This window comes from Anabrus simplex, chromosome 2 (assembly GCF_040414725.1).
Source record: "Anabrus simplex isolate iqAnaSimp1 chromosome 2, ASM4041472v1, whole genome shotgun sequence".
NCBI lineage: Eukaryota > Metazoa > Arthropoda > Insecta > Orthoptera > Tettigoniidae > Anabrus > Anabrus simplex.
This window is the reverse complement of record NC_090266.1, coordinates 1023793879-1023810431: the sequence shown is the minus strand read 5'-3', so window position 1 is coordinate 1023810431 and position 16553 is coordinate 1023793879. Positions and strand designations below refer to the sequence as shown.

The following is a 16553-nucleotide window of genomic DNA, read 5'->3' as shown; positions in this document are numbered from 1 at the left end:
ATCAATCAATCAATCAATCAATCAATCAATCAATCAATCAATTATGTACAAGTTCCTTTACGTTGCACCGCCACAGATACGTGTTATGGCGACGATGGGACAGGAAAGCGCTAGGAATTGGAAAGAAGCCCCGTGGCCTTGATTAAGGTACAGCCCCAGAATTTGCCTTGTATGAAGATGGGAAAACACGCAAAACCATCTTCAGGGCTGCCGACAGTGGGGTTCGAAACCCGAAACCCGATTGCAAACTTGCACCTACGTCATTCAAACAGCGCAGCCACTTGTTCGATGTATTCTTTGCAATCCCTCACAACCCTGTAATTTATTTATTACACTATACAATAAAGCATAATCCGAAAAAGCCTTATCTCTACTTCCAGTTCTTTACTCATGTCATTTATATCTATATAAAATAAGAGTTTTGTCTGTACATTGCTCAGAATTTAAAAAAGAATGGTATTTATGTATCGGTCATGTCCACAGTAACAAGGAAATGCACTTTTTACTTTTCCGTAATTTATATCTGTCTGTCTGTCTATCTGTCTGTCTGTCTGTCTGTCTGTCTGTCTGTCTGTCTGTCTATGCAGGCATCACTAGAAAACGGCTAAAGAGAATTTAATGAAAATCGGTATGCAAAGTCGGGGAATAAGTCGCTGCAATCTAGGCCATAAATAATTTTATTTACGCTGATGGGAATGGTAGTTTAAGGGAAGGTCAAAAATTTAATTCTTAAATATTTACGTTATGAGTGGCCCTATCTCAATGAAAATTGGTATGCATAGTCTGAGAATGATCCACAATAATCTAGATTGTACATCATGTTATTCACGCTGAGTGAAATGGTAGTTTAGGGGAAGGCCTAAAATGTAATTCTCAAATATTTATATTATTAATGGTCGTATCGATAAATACTACTTAACCAAAGTTATACAGAATTAAATTTCCGACCATTTATGTCTTATACATTTTTACCTTACCTGCTATAATAACACAGATATTCATGAATTTATAATTATTTTGCTAAGTCCGTATCAACGCCGAACCACGAGAAGATGGGTTAACAAAATTTAATAAAAATCAGTATATAGAGTCGGGGAATAAGAAACAACAGTCTAAGGTATAAACACATTTATTCACCCTGGTTGAAATTGTAGTTTAGGGTAAGGGGCCTAAAATGCAATTTTTAAATACTTATGTTGTTGGTCCATCGGAAAGTATTACGTAACAAAAGTTATAGAGAACACAATTTCTGATCATTTATGTTTTATTCAGTTTTACCGTACCGACTATGGTAAGAGTGGTATTCCAGAGTCGGACGAAAACTAAATGTGAAGGTCTACAATATCGAAAGTGCATAACATTGATCAACAGTAACATTACAATGACCACTGTTTGTTGTGATGTTCTTTGTCTCTTATGCTGCCTCTCAACTCCGATAGATGGGATTACTGCTGCGTACTGAGTACAACAGTCTGACTGAATATTGGCGGGAAATAGCTGGGGAGTTAGAAAACTTTCTTCTTTAGCATGCCATTCCTCTGGTTCATACATTTTCTGATACAGCTGGTACGTAACACACTGGTTCATCATAATATTCCAACTATTCTATCCCTACTCTGAGGCGCTGTTTTGAATGAGCAGTGTGCATACTTAAGGCAGAGGCTCACATGGTAGTTGTAGTAGTATGGCCTGGTCTAGAATAACAATTTAGGCCTATTATAGCACCACAATTCACTAAATAATTCAAAATTCAACCCTGAAAAGAGCTTTTTCCTATTCACTTTTATTACATTCTAAATTCATTTTATTCCAAATTAGCAGTGAAGAGGGGGCTTTTCCTCTGGCTTGGAGGAAAAGTTTGCCTCCAAGTCAGATAGATTTTCCCGCTGCTAGTGTTTGAATTTAGATTTTCCGACTCATCGGGTACTCCTAGGAAACAGATTAGTAAAAGGGCATAGTTTTTGCCTTGGGAATCTCCACCATTCCACCACCTCCCCACCGAAAACAACGAAGAGTGTTCACGGATCACGGCTGTCTGCGGCTTTGATCATTCCAGCTCTGGAACTTTGGACTCTTAGATCGTTAGCGTAGTCCCGTTCCTTAAAAGTGAGAAAATGTGTGCTTTTTCATTTGATCGAGTATTTCATATGAAGGCATTGCATTTAATCGAGCCATTCCTACTGACGTCATTGTAATGACGTATGTTCATTGAAGTATGTTCATTTCAGTTGGGAAAACCACTCGGACAGTCTTTCTGAGAATTTAAAAATGTAGGTGGAGAGTGAGTGTCTACCATTATAATGAAAATTCCCTAACTCAGTCTTCATATGAGAAAAGATGTTTGGTGACTTCCCCGTCGCGTTTCTAGGGTAACATTAAAAGAGCTATGCAATTCAATACAATCTTGCTCACAACGCGAACACTACCTAACCTAGAATTCTGTATATAATGTAAAATTCCGTAGGGAAGCACGGGTACATCAGCTAGTATATAAGAAAACATAAGCTCCAATAATACTTCCTTGAAGAATTTCCCTCTCAATGATTACAGGATCAGATAATTCTTAAGCTACTCTAATTCTCTGAGGTATGTTTTCTAGAAATATGGCCGCCCATTCAGTCACTATTTTGGCCGGTCCAATTGCACTCATTTTTTGACCATAGTGTCCCACGATCTACCCAATCAAAGCCTTCCAATCCAGCGCCCAGGAAATTCATGATCCAATAAATCTCACAATTTCTTCATAACTACACGACGCGCCATTCTGATGGAAGTTCATATCACAAGGAAGTTGTGGTACAACGCTTCTTCCATTAAGGGTTGGTTCGATGAAGAAGAATGGGCGTATGATTCAGTCCTTCAAAAATGTACTTGGTGAGTAGCCCTGCATTCAAAAAACGGCTCGTTTGGCTCAGGCGTCTGTCCAATTACTTATTGATACAAATGTGGGAATATCGTCAGTTCGTCGCAGTGGATACGCCTACTGAAAACGACGTCGTACAAGCGTAAAAGACTTGAGTTCTACGAGAGAAATCACAAAGGACATCAGCCGTGGAGTTCACATGGCTATTGGCGCTCTCTATGTAACCACGTAGGTATTCGAATGCGCAGTAGAAACTGCTGTCACGTAAACATTTAAAAAGTATATTGAGCTAGTCTCTTTGTAGAAAGCGGTTTAGAGTAAATATATTAATTACATTTCAAGTTATGAGATGTTATTTTATTATAGCTTTAAGCCGGACACAATGTTATTAGATCATTTAAATTAATGTAGTTTTAAAATACCTATAGTAATCATAGTCCTCCCCAGACAGTTAACAAAATGAAAAAATTGAAATGGACAAATCGGAGTAAGATTCCAAAGGCTTTGAATCTATATGCAAATGAAAATGAAAACCTACACCTTGTTTTCCAGTCACTGACCGGGTCAGGGATGTAATGAATGAAAGATATATAGGCTGTTATTACAATGGGGTCGCCACTCCCAAGGTGATTTATTAATGAGTGATAAATGCTATGCAATGATAATGGAGAATGTTGCTGGAATAAAAGATGACAGGGAAAACCGGAGTACCCGGAGAAAAACCTGTCCCGCCTCCGCTTTGTCCAGCACAAATCTCACATGGAGTGACCGGGATTTGAACCACGGTATCCAGCGGTGAGAGGCTGACGCGCTGCCGTCTGAGCCACGGAGGCTACTTTGAATCTATAATAATACTAAAATATTTAATCATTTAAGTTATACAGAAAGAAAACTTCATGAGTTCTTCCACACAGAAGACCCAGACAAATCCCAAACCCCATGGCGCAAAAGCCCAGAAGGACCATGGCCTACCAAGCGACCGCTGCTCAGCCCGAAGGCCTACAGATTACGAAGTGTCGTGTGGTCAGCACGATGGATCCTCTCGGCCGTTATTCTTGGCTTTCTAGATCGGAGCCACTACCTCACCGTCAGATAGCTCCTCAATTTTAATCACGTACGTTGGGTGCACCTCGAACCAGCCCTCAGATGCAGGTAAAAATCCCTGACCTAGCCGGGACTCGAACCCGCGGCCTCCAGGTAAGAGGCAGGCACGCTACCCCTACACCGCTGGACCGGCTAAACAGAAGACCACGATAAATAATTCCAATAATACCTTCCAACATTTCCATAATTAAGGGAATAAAATGGTGCCCAACATCACAGTCACATTATCGTAGATCAAATCAAACAACAATCTCTCCAAAAAAATAACCTACCCACATAAACTAAACCAGGTAACCTTCAAAAATTGTAAGAGGACAGTTGCCTAATAGGCACAGTCCCCAAAAAAGTAAACAAAAGAAGTGCGGACATGAAAAAGAAAAGCATTTGAAGAACGCAAGAAAATCAGTCAAACATGCTACTTTTCAAGTTTCATAACTATAGTAGAAGCCTTAACTAGATATATGATATTTGCTTAGTTAAAAATTGCATTACCTTAATAAACGATTACATTGAGTTCTAATAATTTATCCATTATCATATAACCAAAACATTAAAGGGAAGAAAAACATTGAAAATGAAAGCACGAAGTCTCAAAATTAATTTAAAATTAGGGAGAGTCCCATAAATAAAATATTCAGCACCGTCCATAAGTACACTAGATAATATTACAATTAATAAACAAGGGACGATCAAAGCATAATTGAAGAAATTTTTTAAAAGAGGGGATGTTAAGTCACAATAACACACGTAGCGCAGAAATCTTATGTTACAAGAATAATACAATCAAATGTAAAGCTGAAGTCAAATTATATAGCGTGGGATTAAATCCGCTAGTCAATTAACGGTAACCTCAATACAATAATTGTTGAAGGTACCCTTACACACCTCGTTCACATTTATAGTAATAAGTCAACATTTAACTTAGCGAAACAATGTGATGCGAAGGGATGTTATTTAGCCTATTTGCCTATTTTATTCCTGTGTACAGAAGCGTAGGTTTCAAAGATATAAAACCGTTTTAAGCTCTTTCATTAGCAAGAATTAGTTGGCTTAATTATGCGTATTTGTGCCTATTTGGAGTTCAATATAATTACCTATTTAATGCCTTTTGACAGTCTTTTGAAGAAGCCAATTTTCTTCCTATGTATTATATTCTATCTACTATGGTCAAGAGAATTATTTTCTCGTTTTTCAACATCTGTTTACCACACTAATAGTACGGATAATTCTCGTAAGTTTCCAGAAATAGCACTTGGAGAATTTCCTTCAGAGCAAACAAGGAACAATTTGACTTAGAAGCTTTCCACCCCTCCTACTTCCAAGATGATATGCGAGAACCAGTCAATACCGAACTATGTTGTAAACACCCATACACTCTACCTCCCTCACGCTAAGAATTGTTGGACGCTTTGACCTGAGATCGTGTTGAGATCTGCTTTGAAGAAGTGTGTTCGACAGTGCCTAAAGAAAAATATTCCAAGTTCTACTGTCTGAAGCAGTGGTTCACTGGCGATCCCAACTTAACTACCGGTGGAAAGGTAGTCTTTTGCCCAGCTTGCAGTAAAGAGGTAGGTTTATTTGTCATTTCTATATTTCTGTGATTGAGGACTACGACTGCATTTCGTTGTAATATTTATAGGCCTATTAATTTTTGTATTCTGGTAAGTAGTTTTGCTGCAATGCTGTATAAGCACTGAACTTTCAGAAATGTCGTCCTATATCGCTAAAATTTAAAACACCAGGAGCTAGAGCGCTGCATCGAGACCACCGCGGTGATTTCTTGGTCAGACTGGATGACATTTAAACGTGGCATTTTGAACTGCGTTTAATTTCCTGGGTAAATAAGATCTACCATTGTAAATCAAATTTTAAAACTCTTTTTTTGAAACATTCGTGAGTAACTTTCACCAGGACTATCTCTAGGATCTAGTGAACTCTACACAATACTGCCAAATTATAACTGAAAAATCTTTAAGGACACATTTCCATGGAAATTACAAATTCATCTTGTTCCCACTTTATACACTGGGTAAAATAAGTATTCATACATATATGGTTTCAAACGGTGCACAAACGGGAAGTACTAACACTAACACTACAGATGCACTAGAGTTTGACGTAATTAATTGTGACGTACAGTGGGTGTACGCACTATATTCCTTGATTTACAATAAAGTATTGTTTAACGGCACGTAAACAAAGTTTTCATGTAATTAGATCGTAGTCATGTATGGTACGTAAACGCCGCCGACTGATGGCTGTAAACAAATCATTCATCGTGTGTCCTGTAAAACAGTGAGTATTAGTGTCTGGAACTAATTGTGGGCAGGAATGGGATGTCAATCGGGTGAGCTGAAGACTGTTGTGAAGGAAAAAAAATAGTTTCCTTATGATAAGACGGACTTCCGCTACCGAAACCTTGCAAAAAACTGAAAGATTTGCATGCTGGTGTACAGTTTGTTGTAACTAATACAAATGAACAGGATCTACGGCGAATATGCGAAGAATTGGACGTTCTAGATATCTAATGGACCGAGAGTCGCGAAATGTAGTACAACAAGCGCGCAAGAACTCGGGTGTGAGCGTCCGAATGCTTGCTGAAGACGTCGCAACAGCAACAGGCATTGAAGTAACACATCAAACCATAAGGAAATACATTCATGGCTTAAAAGGCAGAGTGACAAGAAAAGAACCATTCATTAACCAGCGCAATAGGGTGAAAAGACTAGAGTTTGCTCACGCATATTTCAACAAACCCATGGAATACTGGAAGAAGGTTGGATGAGAGCGAGTTCAAACTTTTTGGATCTGATGGGAGAAGGTACCTGTGGCGTAAACCTACTCAAGAATTTTACCGTAAGTACATTGTACCAATTGTCAAGAATGGCAGAGGTCATGTCATGGTGTGAAGTTGAGGATAATATGACTGCCACGGCATATGTGGACATACTCCGTGAAAATTTGATAGCCAGTGTTGCGAAATTAAATCTTGAGGTCTCGTTTGTTTTTCAACAAGACAACGATCCGAAGCATTCTGCTCGTGTAACAACAGAATGGCTTCAGTACAATGTTCGCGAGCAAATTTTAACGCTTCCACAGTCCCCAGACCTCAGCCCCGTAACAAAACCTGTGGGCATCATTGCAAACATATTTTCCTAGAACCAAGTAATAGTGCATATATTAAATTAAAAATAATTCCATTCATTTAAGGTTAATATTAAGTCATTAGAGGTCCATGGTCAGTATATGGAGAGTATTTATAAAAAATATAACGCGATTATCTATTGATAAAGTGCACAATAATAAAATTGCATCTATCATTATACAACTTTGAGTCGGATGTCTATTCATCGATAATAAATGACTCTGACTTCACTCCATAACGAAAGAGGAGGCCGATTTAAGCGCTGACTAGTGGAAACAATTGTAATTTGTGATCCGAATGAAAAACCGACTGTAAACGGGAACAATCGGTTGTAACGTTAGTTGACGACTACCGAATAATTCGGTAGTTTTCATTCGGTAGTCCCATCACTAGTTGGTAGCAATGATGAGTCATAAACAAAAGATAATAGGTCGACGATATTTGCTTTTAGTAAGTACACCTACGCGATTCTGAATGTATACACAGCCCGGCTCCTTGTCTAAATGGTCAGCACGGCGGCTTTCGATAAAGAGGGCCCCGGATTTGACTTGCGGCCGGGCCGAGGTTTTTAGCCGCGTCTGCTTATTTCCTCGAGCTTGGTGACTGGGTATTTGTATTCGTCCTAACACACATCTCCATCCCTACATACAACACATCACTACCAGCCATTACAGAAATATGCAATAGTGAATACTTCGCTTCAGATAGGGTTGGCGTCTAGAAAGGCACTCGGCCGTAAACGTGGGCTTAATCCACGTATCACTCATGCCAGGGAATAAAAAAATAAGTCAAAAAATTAAAGTTCTCAGGGGAAGCACTTTTTTGTATTTAAAAATACGAAATCACCGATACGCCAATTGTTGTAAAATAATTCCGTGTTATACGAAACGGCTTTTTAAATAATGGTTTGCCGGGCTGAGTGGCTGTAAAGGATGTAAAGGAGAGGACATATATGTCTCTGGTAAGACCCCAACTAGAGTATGGTTCCAGTGTATGGGACCCTCAGCAGGATTACTTGATTCAAGAACTGGAAAAAAATCCAAAGAAAGGCAGCTCGATTTGTTCTGGGTGATTTCCGACAAAAGAGTAGCGTTACAAAAATGTTGCAAAGTTTGGGCTGGGAAGAATTGGGAGAAAGAAGACGAGCTGCTCGACTAAGTGGTATGTTCCGAGCTGTCAGTGGAGAGATGGCGTGGAATGACATTAGTAGACGAATAAGTTTGAGTGGCGTCTTTAAAAGTAGGAAAGATCACAATATGAAGATAAAGTTGGAATTCAAGAGGTCAAATTGGGGCAAATATTCATTCATAGGAAGGGAAATAACTTACCAAGGGAGATGTTCAATAAATTTCCAATTTCTTTGAAATCATTTAAGAAAAGAATAGGAAAACAGCAGATAGGGCATCTGCCACTTGGGTGACTGCTCTAAATGCAGATCAGAATTGATTGATTGATTGATTGATTGATTGATTGATTGATTGATTGATTGATTGATTGATTGATTGATTGATTGATTGATTGATTGATTGATTGATTGATTGATTGACTTTGACAACATGAAAGTGACTGAGGTATGAGCGATGCTAGTAATACCATTACTTCTGCAGCCAGTCCCTGTTATGAATGGTATGAAATTATCACTCATAGGGTCGGTTGGTGCGTGTATTTCAGTGGGCTTGGCAGACTGATATGTGAGCACCTTCTGGCTCGGTGAGGAAAGCAACGGGAAACTACCTCACTCCTCATTTCCCTGGTACGCCCCTTCAGTGATGCCTAAGCCATCTATGACAGCTGTTGGCGTAGCTATGGAGGATCAAACCAGCCTGCGGGCTGAATACCCAACATACATACACTCACACATTGTTGAGGCCGGAACTGCTGTTGGTGACAATGAGCAAGATGTCAATAGAGAGATATGTGACTGCTAGGAACCAGACGGAGGCTTGTCAAACGAAAGAGTGTGCCCTCGAGCTACTGTTAACATTGACGGTATGATCTTGCACTTTGAAACGATTATAAGCCTGCATTATGAAATGCATGTGATAACAACAGTGGTTTCTTTTTAATTATATAACAATTTGACAGGTTACACGTTTCCTTATTATTTTTACAACCCGTATTGTTTGGATCAAACAGTGTTATGTAAGTAACGTTTTTCCAATTTTCATGAGAACCAATTTTGAAGTAATTTCAAGTTCAGTGCATTTTTGATACACGCCTAACGTAATTACACTTCCGTTTGAGTGTTTACAGATAACTTGCATTGTTTTCTCGCTATCAGTTTTTGCTGTTCTTGTAAAATGTTGGTCATACGGTGGTTTCCAACAATGTTTACAAAGATCAGAGATCAGTAGCGGCGACTGGGAATTAAAAGTGGGGGAGGGGGGGGGGGGGCGAAACAAAATTAGGTCAACAAAGAGTACCTGGCTTAGTGTGAAATAGCGGACGGGGGGGGGGGGAGGGAGGGTATATGCACGTAAACTGGAAGAAAAGCTACAAAGTGGTACATTTTTTATGCTCTCTGGGCGAATTTTCACAGAGAGGTAAAGGTTTTACCAATTTAAGTGCGGTAACAGCAGATTCAATACTAGACTATAGAGTAACACTTTCACACATGTACTACAATTAAGCAGATGTACGGCGTGATTATGCAATCAAAAATCATTTAGTACTAGCTGACCGACAGACGTCGTTCTCTCAAACATAAATGACAACGGAACGAACTGAAAGTCAGTCTGTACCGCACGCAAAAATCAGAATAATGCAAATGACTACATTATCAACATCAAATGAGTTAATTTTCTACTGCTACCAAAAGTTAGTAACTAACTACTGGAAAAACGTGTTTTCACTACCTGCAATATTAATATCTTGATTGTGAATAAGGAAATGCTGAAATAGGTCACAGCATATCACTACCCAGAAATAACCCTGATTGACTGTAACGTAGATGGGAACTGTTCAGCAGGTCTTCAAATCCCTCACAGAGCCATAATTATCTCCCATTGCAAATCAAGTAATTTGATAAATTGATGGCGTGAAGATAATGTGGCAAAAGTTACTCCTCTTTCTTCGTAGGAAATAACTATCACAGAAAACACTGATTCCAGTGAACACTATGAAGATATTTTTCATTGTAAAGCTTTAAGGTGCACGATATTTTTTGTTACCTGGCGCGTAAACAAACAAAGTCGATGGTTTTCCAACACGGGAACAGGCAACATACATTTGGCCATGCGAGAAACATGGGTTTTCAATATTAATGCTGCGAACACTCAAGGAATGCACCTGGGATGTATTTATGGTCATAGCAAAAGCGACCCGCACTGGAAACTGCAGTCGTTTAAATTCAAATGGTACACGCAACCACAGAAATGGTGTCCCGATATAAACAAAGCATGGCCTTCTCCACCTCTTCGCTTAGCGCACTTCTGCAGGTAGACAGCCCGCTACAAGACTGTTGTGATTGAAATGGATACAGTGGCGGATGTATAGCAATACACACACTGCGCCTTCAGCACTATCCGTTCACTCTCTTCCCCTCCTCTCTGTACAGGAGTGGCCTACAACACTACTCCTTCACTCCCTCCCCTCCTTTTTAGTACTGGAGTGGGGCAGTGTTGATTGTTTACGCCCGGACACCATTTATGTGCATGCGTGTATGTCAGTCGGAATCATAGAGATGCGTGGTATCAAAACGCCTTCTCCTTTATACTTCCCCGTTAGAATGGTTGCTTCGATCACGTAGTTCAGTAATGTTTTCTCCGCTAGCCGTGGTAACATTATGACCACTGATCCGACCTTTAATTCAAGAATGTGAGGCGGCAATCCTGGCAAATCCAGCGAGTTCAAAATCTGTACATTAAGGACAGGTTTATTATTTTTGTCACAAAAACTATAAAATAAAATAAAATAAAATAAAATAAACAAAGCAATACGGGGGATAAGTCTGTTTGTTATATGTTAAAAGAAAGTAATGTTAAATGTTACCTTGAAAGTTGGCATGAAATTGTCCCGAAGTACATTTGTTGCTCCAAATGAAGTCATTTGAAAGCAGTTGTTATATTTTTGCATATTTGTAAGGAAATGTATGGAAACTGTTCCTGAAACCAATGAGTACAATGGATCTGGTGGTGGAATCAGTGGCACTAATTTCACTTTGCCATTTGCGCAACACAATCCAGCGGCTTCACTTTTGTATGTTACCGAGCTCGATAGCTGCAGTCGCTTAAGTGCGGCCAGTATCCAGTATCCGGGAGATAGTAGGTTCGAACCCCAGTGTCGGCAGCCCTGAAAATGGTTTTCCGTGGTTTCCCATTTTCACACCAAGAAAATGCTGGGGCTGTACCTTAATTAAGGCCACGGCCGCTTCCTTCCCACTCCTAGCCCTTTCCTGCTCCAAAGGCCACGGCCGCTTCCTTCCCACTCCTAGCCCTTTCCTGCTCCATCGTCGCCGTAAGACCTGTCTGTGTCGGTGCGACGTAAAACAACTAGCATTTTTGTATTTCAATGCCTTACACTTTTGGCAAACTGAGTTCATAGATCCAATAGCAACCCATTGGTAGGCACTGTAGTCAATTGAAACATCGTAACTGAAAGCAGCTCGATTCAAACTTGCAAGATTATTAGCTGAACGACGCGCTGCACCGGTTTGTGATATTCGAATCCTTTCAGTTTCATTTCGCTCTTCACGTTGTTGTGCAGTCCGATTAGACTGAAAATTAGCTTGGCTTGTAGCATTTAGAATTCTTCGACAGCAGTTGCTCCGCCCGTGTCTGATAGGCGGCATGAGTCTTGAAATGAGTATACTGTATATGGAAGCGCACACAAAATAAACCAATCAACCAAAGAAATCGATGAACTTGACACGACACTGCATGCGACTGTTTGGGAGATCCGTACCGGCAGTCGAGGCAGCCAGACGGCCAGCCAGCCGGCCCGCGCGAAACCAAAACCCAAGGAGACATTCTTTCTGTCACAAACTGAGAACTAAGCGAGATAAGAACTTGGGGTTTGTTTTAAAAATAACATCCATATCTGAAGACCATTTGCCTCGCTTTGACCCCCCCATGCAAATTCAATAGCAAAGAAGTTGGCCAGCGACTGACTTTTTCGTGCCTGCACATAAAAATCTCTGAACATGACTGAAAAGAGACACAAATAGTGCATGTTCTTATCATTTAAATTTAAATACTAACGTATCTACGTCGAGCTGAAATGTTCCCTTACCAGCAGTGAAAAAATTACAAATATCATCATCATCATCTGTTTACCCTCCAGGTTCGGTTTTTCCCTTAGACTCAGCGAGGGATACCACCTCTACCGCCTCAAGGGCAGTGTCCTGGAGCTTCAGACTCTTGGTCGGGGATATGACTGGGGAGAATGACCAGTACCTCGCCCAGGCGGCCTCACCTGCTATGCTGAACAGGGGCCTGGTGGAGGGATGGGAAGTCCGGAAGGGATAGACAAGGAAGAGGGAAGGAAGCGACCGTGGCCTTAAGTTAGGTACCATCCCGGCATTTGCCTGGAGGAGAAGTGGGAAACCACGGAAAACCACTTCCAGGATTGCTGAGGTGGGAATCGAACCCACCTCTACTCAGTTGACCTCCCGAGGCTGAGTGGACCCTGTTCCAGCCCTCGTACCACTTTTCAAATTTCGTGGCAGAGCCGGGAATCGAACCCGGACCTCCGGGGGTGGCAGCTAATCACGCTAACCACTACACCACAGAGGCGGACAAAAAAAATTACAAATATACTGAACATAAAATAGGAGTTATGACATGATAAGTTTTATGCAATGAAGATTTTGCATTTGAAGTAACATTCCATTATATTAACATTTTCGCACTCAATTATTTTGTAAACCATTTTTTGTTAACGGTATCAAATGCGGCTTGAAAATTTGTACATAATCCGATATTCGCCCGTTTTAACCGATAACATTGAGATTTACGGACATTTGGCAAACGCGCTGGATTGGAGGACAGTGCTAAGCGCAAACGTAGGAGATGGAAAGAGAAACGAACAGTTTGAATGTAAAAAGAGAAATGGGGCTTTTACGTTTTTCCTGGCATTTTTTCCAATTTTTCTCTTCGTAAAATCCTTGCTCGGACTTGGACGAATTTTTGAAGAAAAAAAAAGAATTAGCCGAATTGGCCCAGCCGTTCCCGAGTTTTGCGCTTAGCAACACATTTAGCGATTCATTTTTATTTATATAGATTTGACTACATACAAAGAAACTAACAGACAATAAAGAGACTGCCAGACGGATGAAATGGCGTATGGCTTTTAGTGCCGGGAGTGTCCGAAGACAAGTTCGGCTCGCCAGGTGCAGGTCTTTCTATTCGACACCCGTAGGCGACCTGCGCGTCGTGATGAGGATGAAATGATGATGAAGACAGCACATAAACCCAGCCCCCGTGCCATTGGAATTAACCAATTAAGGTTAAAATCCCTGACCCGGCCGGGAATCGAACCCGGGACCCTCTGAACCGAAGGCCAGTACGCTGACCGTTCAGCCAACGAGTCGAACGCTAGACGGATGACTGCGCGCGACAATCGGTGAATCATACCTCAGTGTCCTTGATCTCGGCAAAGGGAAATACCCGTGCTACCCTTTTTCACAGCACATGCAACGTCTCCACTGCTTAATGAGGCGTTATGCAAATCGGTTAGCCGCGACGAACGACATTTTGTACGTATTTCCGCTAATAATCATAGAAAATAAACTAAAGAGCTAGCTGATAAGATAACGGGGCTCGAACATTTTAAAAAATAATTCCAATAATTACTAGTTTCAGCCGGCTAAAATGGAATAAAAATGCAATGTTTTCTCCACAAAGTGGGGGGGCTGGCGACTGCCCCCCTCGCCCCCTTAGTCGCCGCTACTGTCAGTGACCATCGCGCTAAAACACGCAAAGAAAATTGTGAAGGAAAATCTCACAGCGACTATTCTTTATTGAAGACTCTCAAATTTACGTTTTAAAATGAAGGGTTGCACTCTGAGATCTGTTCAGCAGTTTTCTCACAATTTCCGGAAGTCGGCTTATATAAATAAGGCAACAGTGGTCCAACCAACATTTTTGGATGAAGTGCGATATCGGCCTGTATTAGCCGTTTATGGCCCCGAAATTCGGCGCACAAGAATGTAGTTGTGCTGAAACATCGTGAATGTTGGTAGCAAACGGCTTTGGCTGTTCCAGACACTGAGATTAGGCAATTAAGGACCGATACTGCACCCCATCCAAAAATGTTCGTTAGGCCACGATTGCACTGAGAACTTCAATTTTTTGTATATCTCTTACGAAACGCTTTACTTGTAACTCGTCAGTGCACGTTCTAAGTGTATACTGCACGATGTCAGTTATCCAGAAAGTAACTATCTCGTGCGTCCAAATTATCTCATAAAAGGGTATAATTACTTCATGGGGTACCGTATCAGATCTAAGCTTCCGGCACGGTTATAATCACGTTGTGAATTCACTGAGAGAAACAGGAATTGTTTACAGGAAGTATTTCCAGTTGAAGGACGTAGTTATGGACATTACGCACTCATTTATACTGGGTAGAAAGTCAAAAATGAATTTGTTACAATGGGGTTTCTGCAGGAACCTTGAATGTGGCCTCATGGATATTTGAATATGCAGTACTTTTTCTTGTGTTTACATAGTACATTGTCTGGCGTTTTCCTAAAAATTTGTTCTCTAAAAGCAACTTGTTAAATCCCTTGTTAGGTCCCAAAAGTTTTTCCTGAAGAAGGCTCTGTCCATATAGAATCATTAGGAGTAAAGGCAATCGGTACAGTCATCATTTCGAGCTCAATTTCAGTCCAAAATACCTACCTCATGCGACATTAAATGCTATTCAGAAAATGCCTAACCCATGCGACATTAAGTGCTACTCAGCCTGACTTAGATAGAGATTTACCGAGCTCGATAGCTGCAGTCGCTTAAGTGCGGCCAGTGTCCAGTATTCGGGAGATAGTAGGTTCGAACCCCAATGTCGGCAGCCCTGAAAATGGTTTTCCGTGGTTTCCCATTTTCACACCAGGCAAATGCTGGGGCTGTACCTTAATTAAGGCCACGGCCGCTTCCTTCCAACTCCTAGGCCTTTCCTAATCCCCATCGTCGCCATAAGACCTATCTGTGTCGGTGCGACGTAAAGCCCGTAGCAAAAAAAAAAAAAAAAAAAAAAAATAGATAGAGATTTTACAGAATTCTTACAGAAAAATATGATGTCTCAACAGCTTATATTAGGAAATGAACCGAACCGATTGTTAGTTCATTTAAACGTGAAAACTTGGGGAAGAAAACTGTGGTTCGGCATAGAAAACGCAGTCGACTACTTACTCAAACATAAATAAATGAGAAACAATTAAGAACCTAATGTTGGTCATCGTCTGTGAATATTTCTTTCGAGATCAAAGAAAAATTCTCAAAATGAATCAGCATACCGCTAAATACACTATATTAACGTTAGAATTCTGAGTTATATTATACACTTTTCCTGCAATTCTCGGGCTAACAAAGTAGCTGAGCGCAATCTTAAAAAGAAATTGTCAGTAGCAAATGATACCTGTCTGAAAGATGGCCAATCCAGTTTCCTGGCAGTTGTCGAGGCTGATATAAGTCAAGCTACTCAGCTTGGCATCGAAATTCCTTACATAATTGAGTAAACACAGGAATGTTGAGTAAATCTTCCAACATTTCTGAGTGCAATAAGTACAAAAGTTATGGGAATACAAAGTTTTCTGTCGTCTTAATCCAACATGAATCAGTCATTCACATTTAACCTCAAACCAAACTATTACATAAGTGTTCTACTCTTCTTGTTAAGACAACGCTACTAGATTGCTAAGAATGAACGAAATATATTAAGATACAATTTACTTAAACTGTGACAAAAGTGAATGATGATGGCTATTATTTCACCTGAAATTACTAAGCTCAACAAAAATGAATCTATGTTAAGGCTTATTAAAAAGAAACAAATACACGAACATTCGATATTAATATCTTGAAACAATTGGGGGAACTACTAGATCAAGCAGGGGATAAATTCGGAATAATGTCCGCGTCCACGCTGATCTTGCACAAGTGAACAAGCTTGATGAACTTAGTAGAGCGTTAAAAGGGAATAAAAATACATGCCAGTCAATTAATATATTGGGTTATGACATAAAATAACAATATAAATGTTACAACTATTACACGGACATCATTAAAATTGAAACTGAAATACAGGTAGATTTTAATTTCTATATGAAAGATAAACTACGTACCGCAGCGGTAGAGAAAGGGTCAGCACTCTGGCTGGGTTGGAAGACAAGACCTCGTAACAGGAGGTCCAAGTTTTCAGAAGGTGTTTCTACCACTGATGGACGAAAGAACCACTCCATAAGATGGATGCATCCAATGGAGAATCGAGACTCTTCCACCAGCC

General features: G+C 40.3%; 1 protein-coding gene across 1 annotated transcript in view; it reads right to left on the bottom strand.

The window, feature by feature from the left end:
- LOC136864648 (peroxidase) overlaps positions 1-16553 on the bottom strand; it is a 331409-nt gene that overhangs the window by 65113 nt on the left and 249743 nt on the right. Inside the window, exon 10 of the mRNA XM_067141918.2 lies at positions 16393-16552. Within this exon, the coding sequence (XP_066998019.2) occupies positions 16393-16552 (160 nt within the window). The remainder of the gene's footprint in view (positions 1-16392; position 16553) is intronic.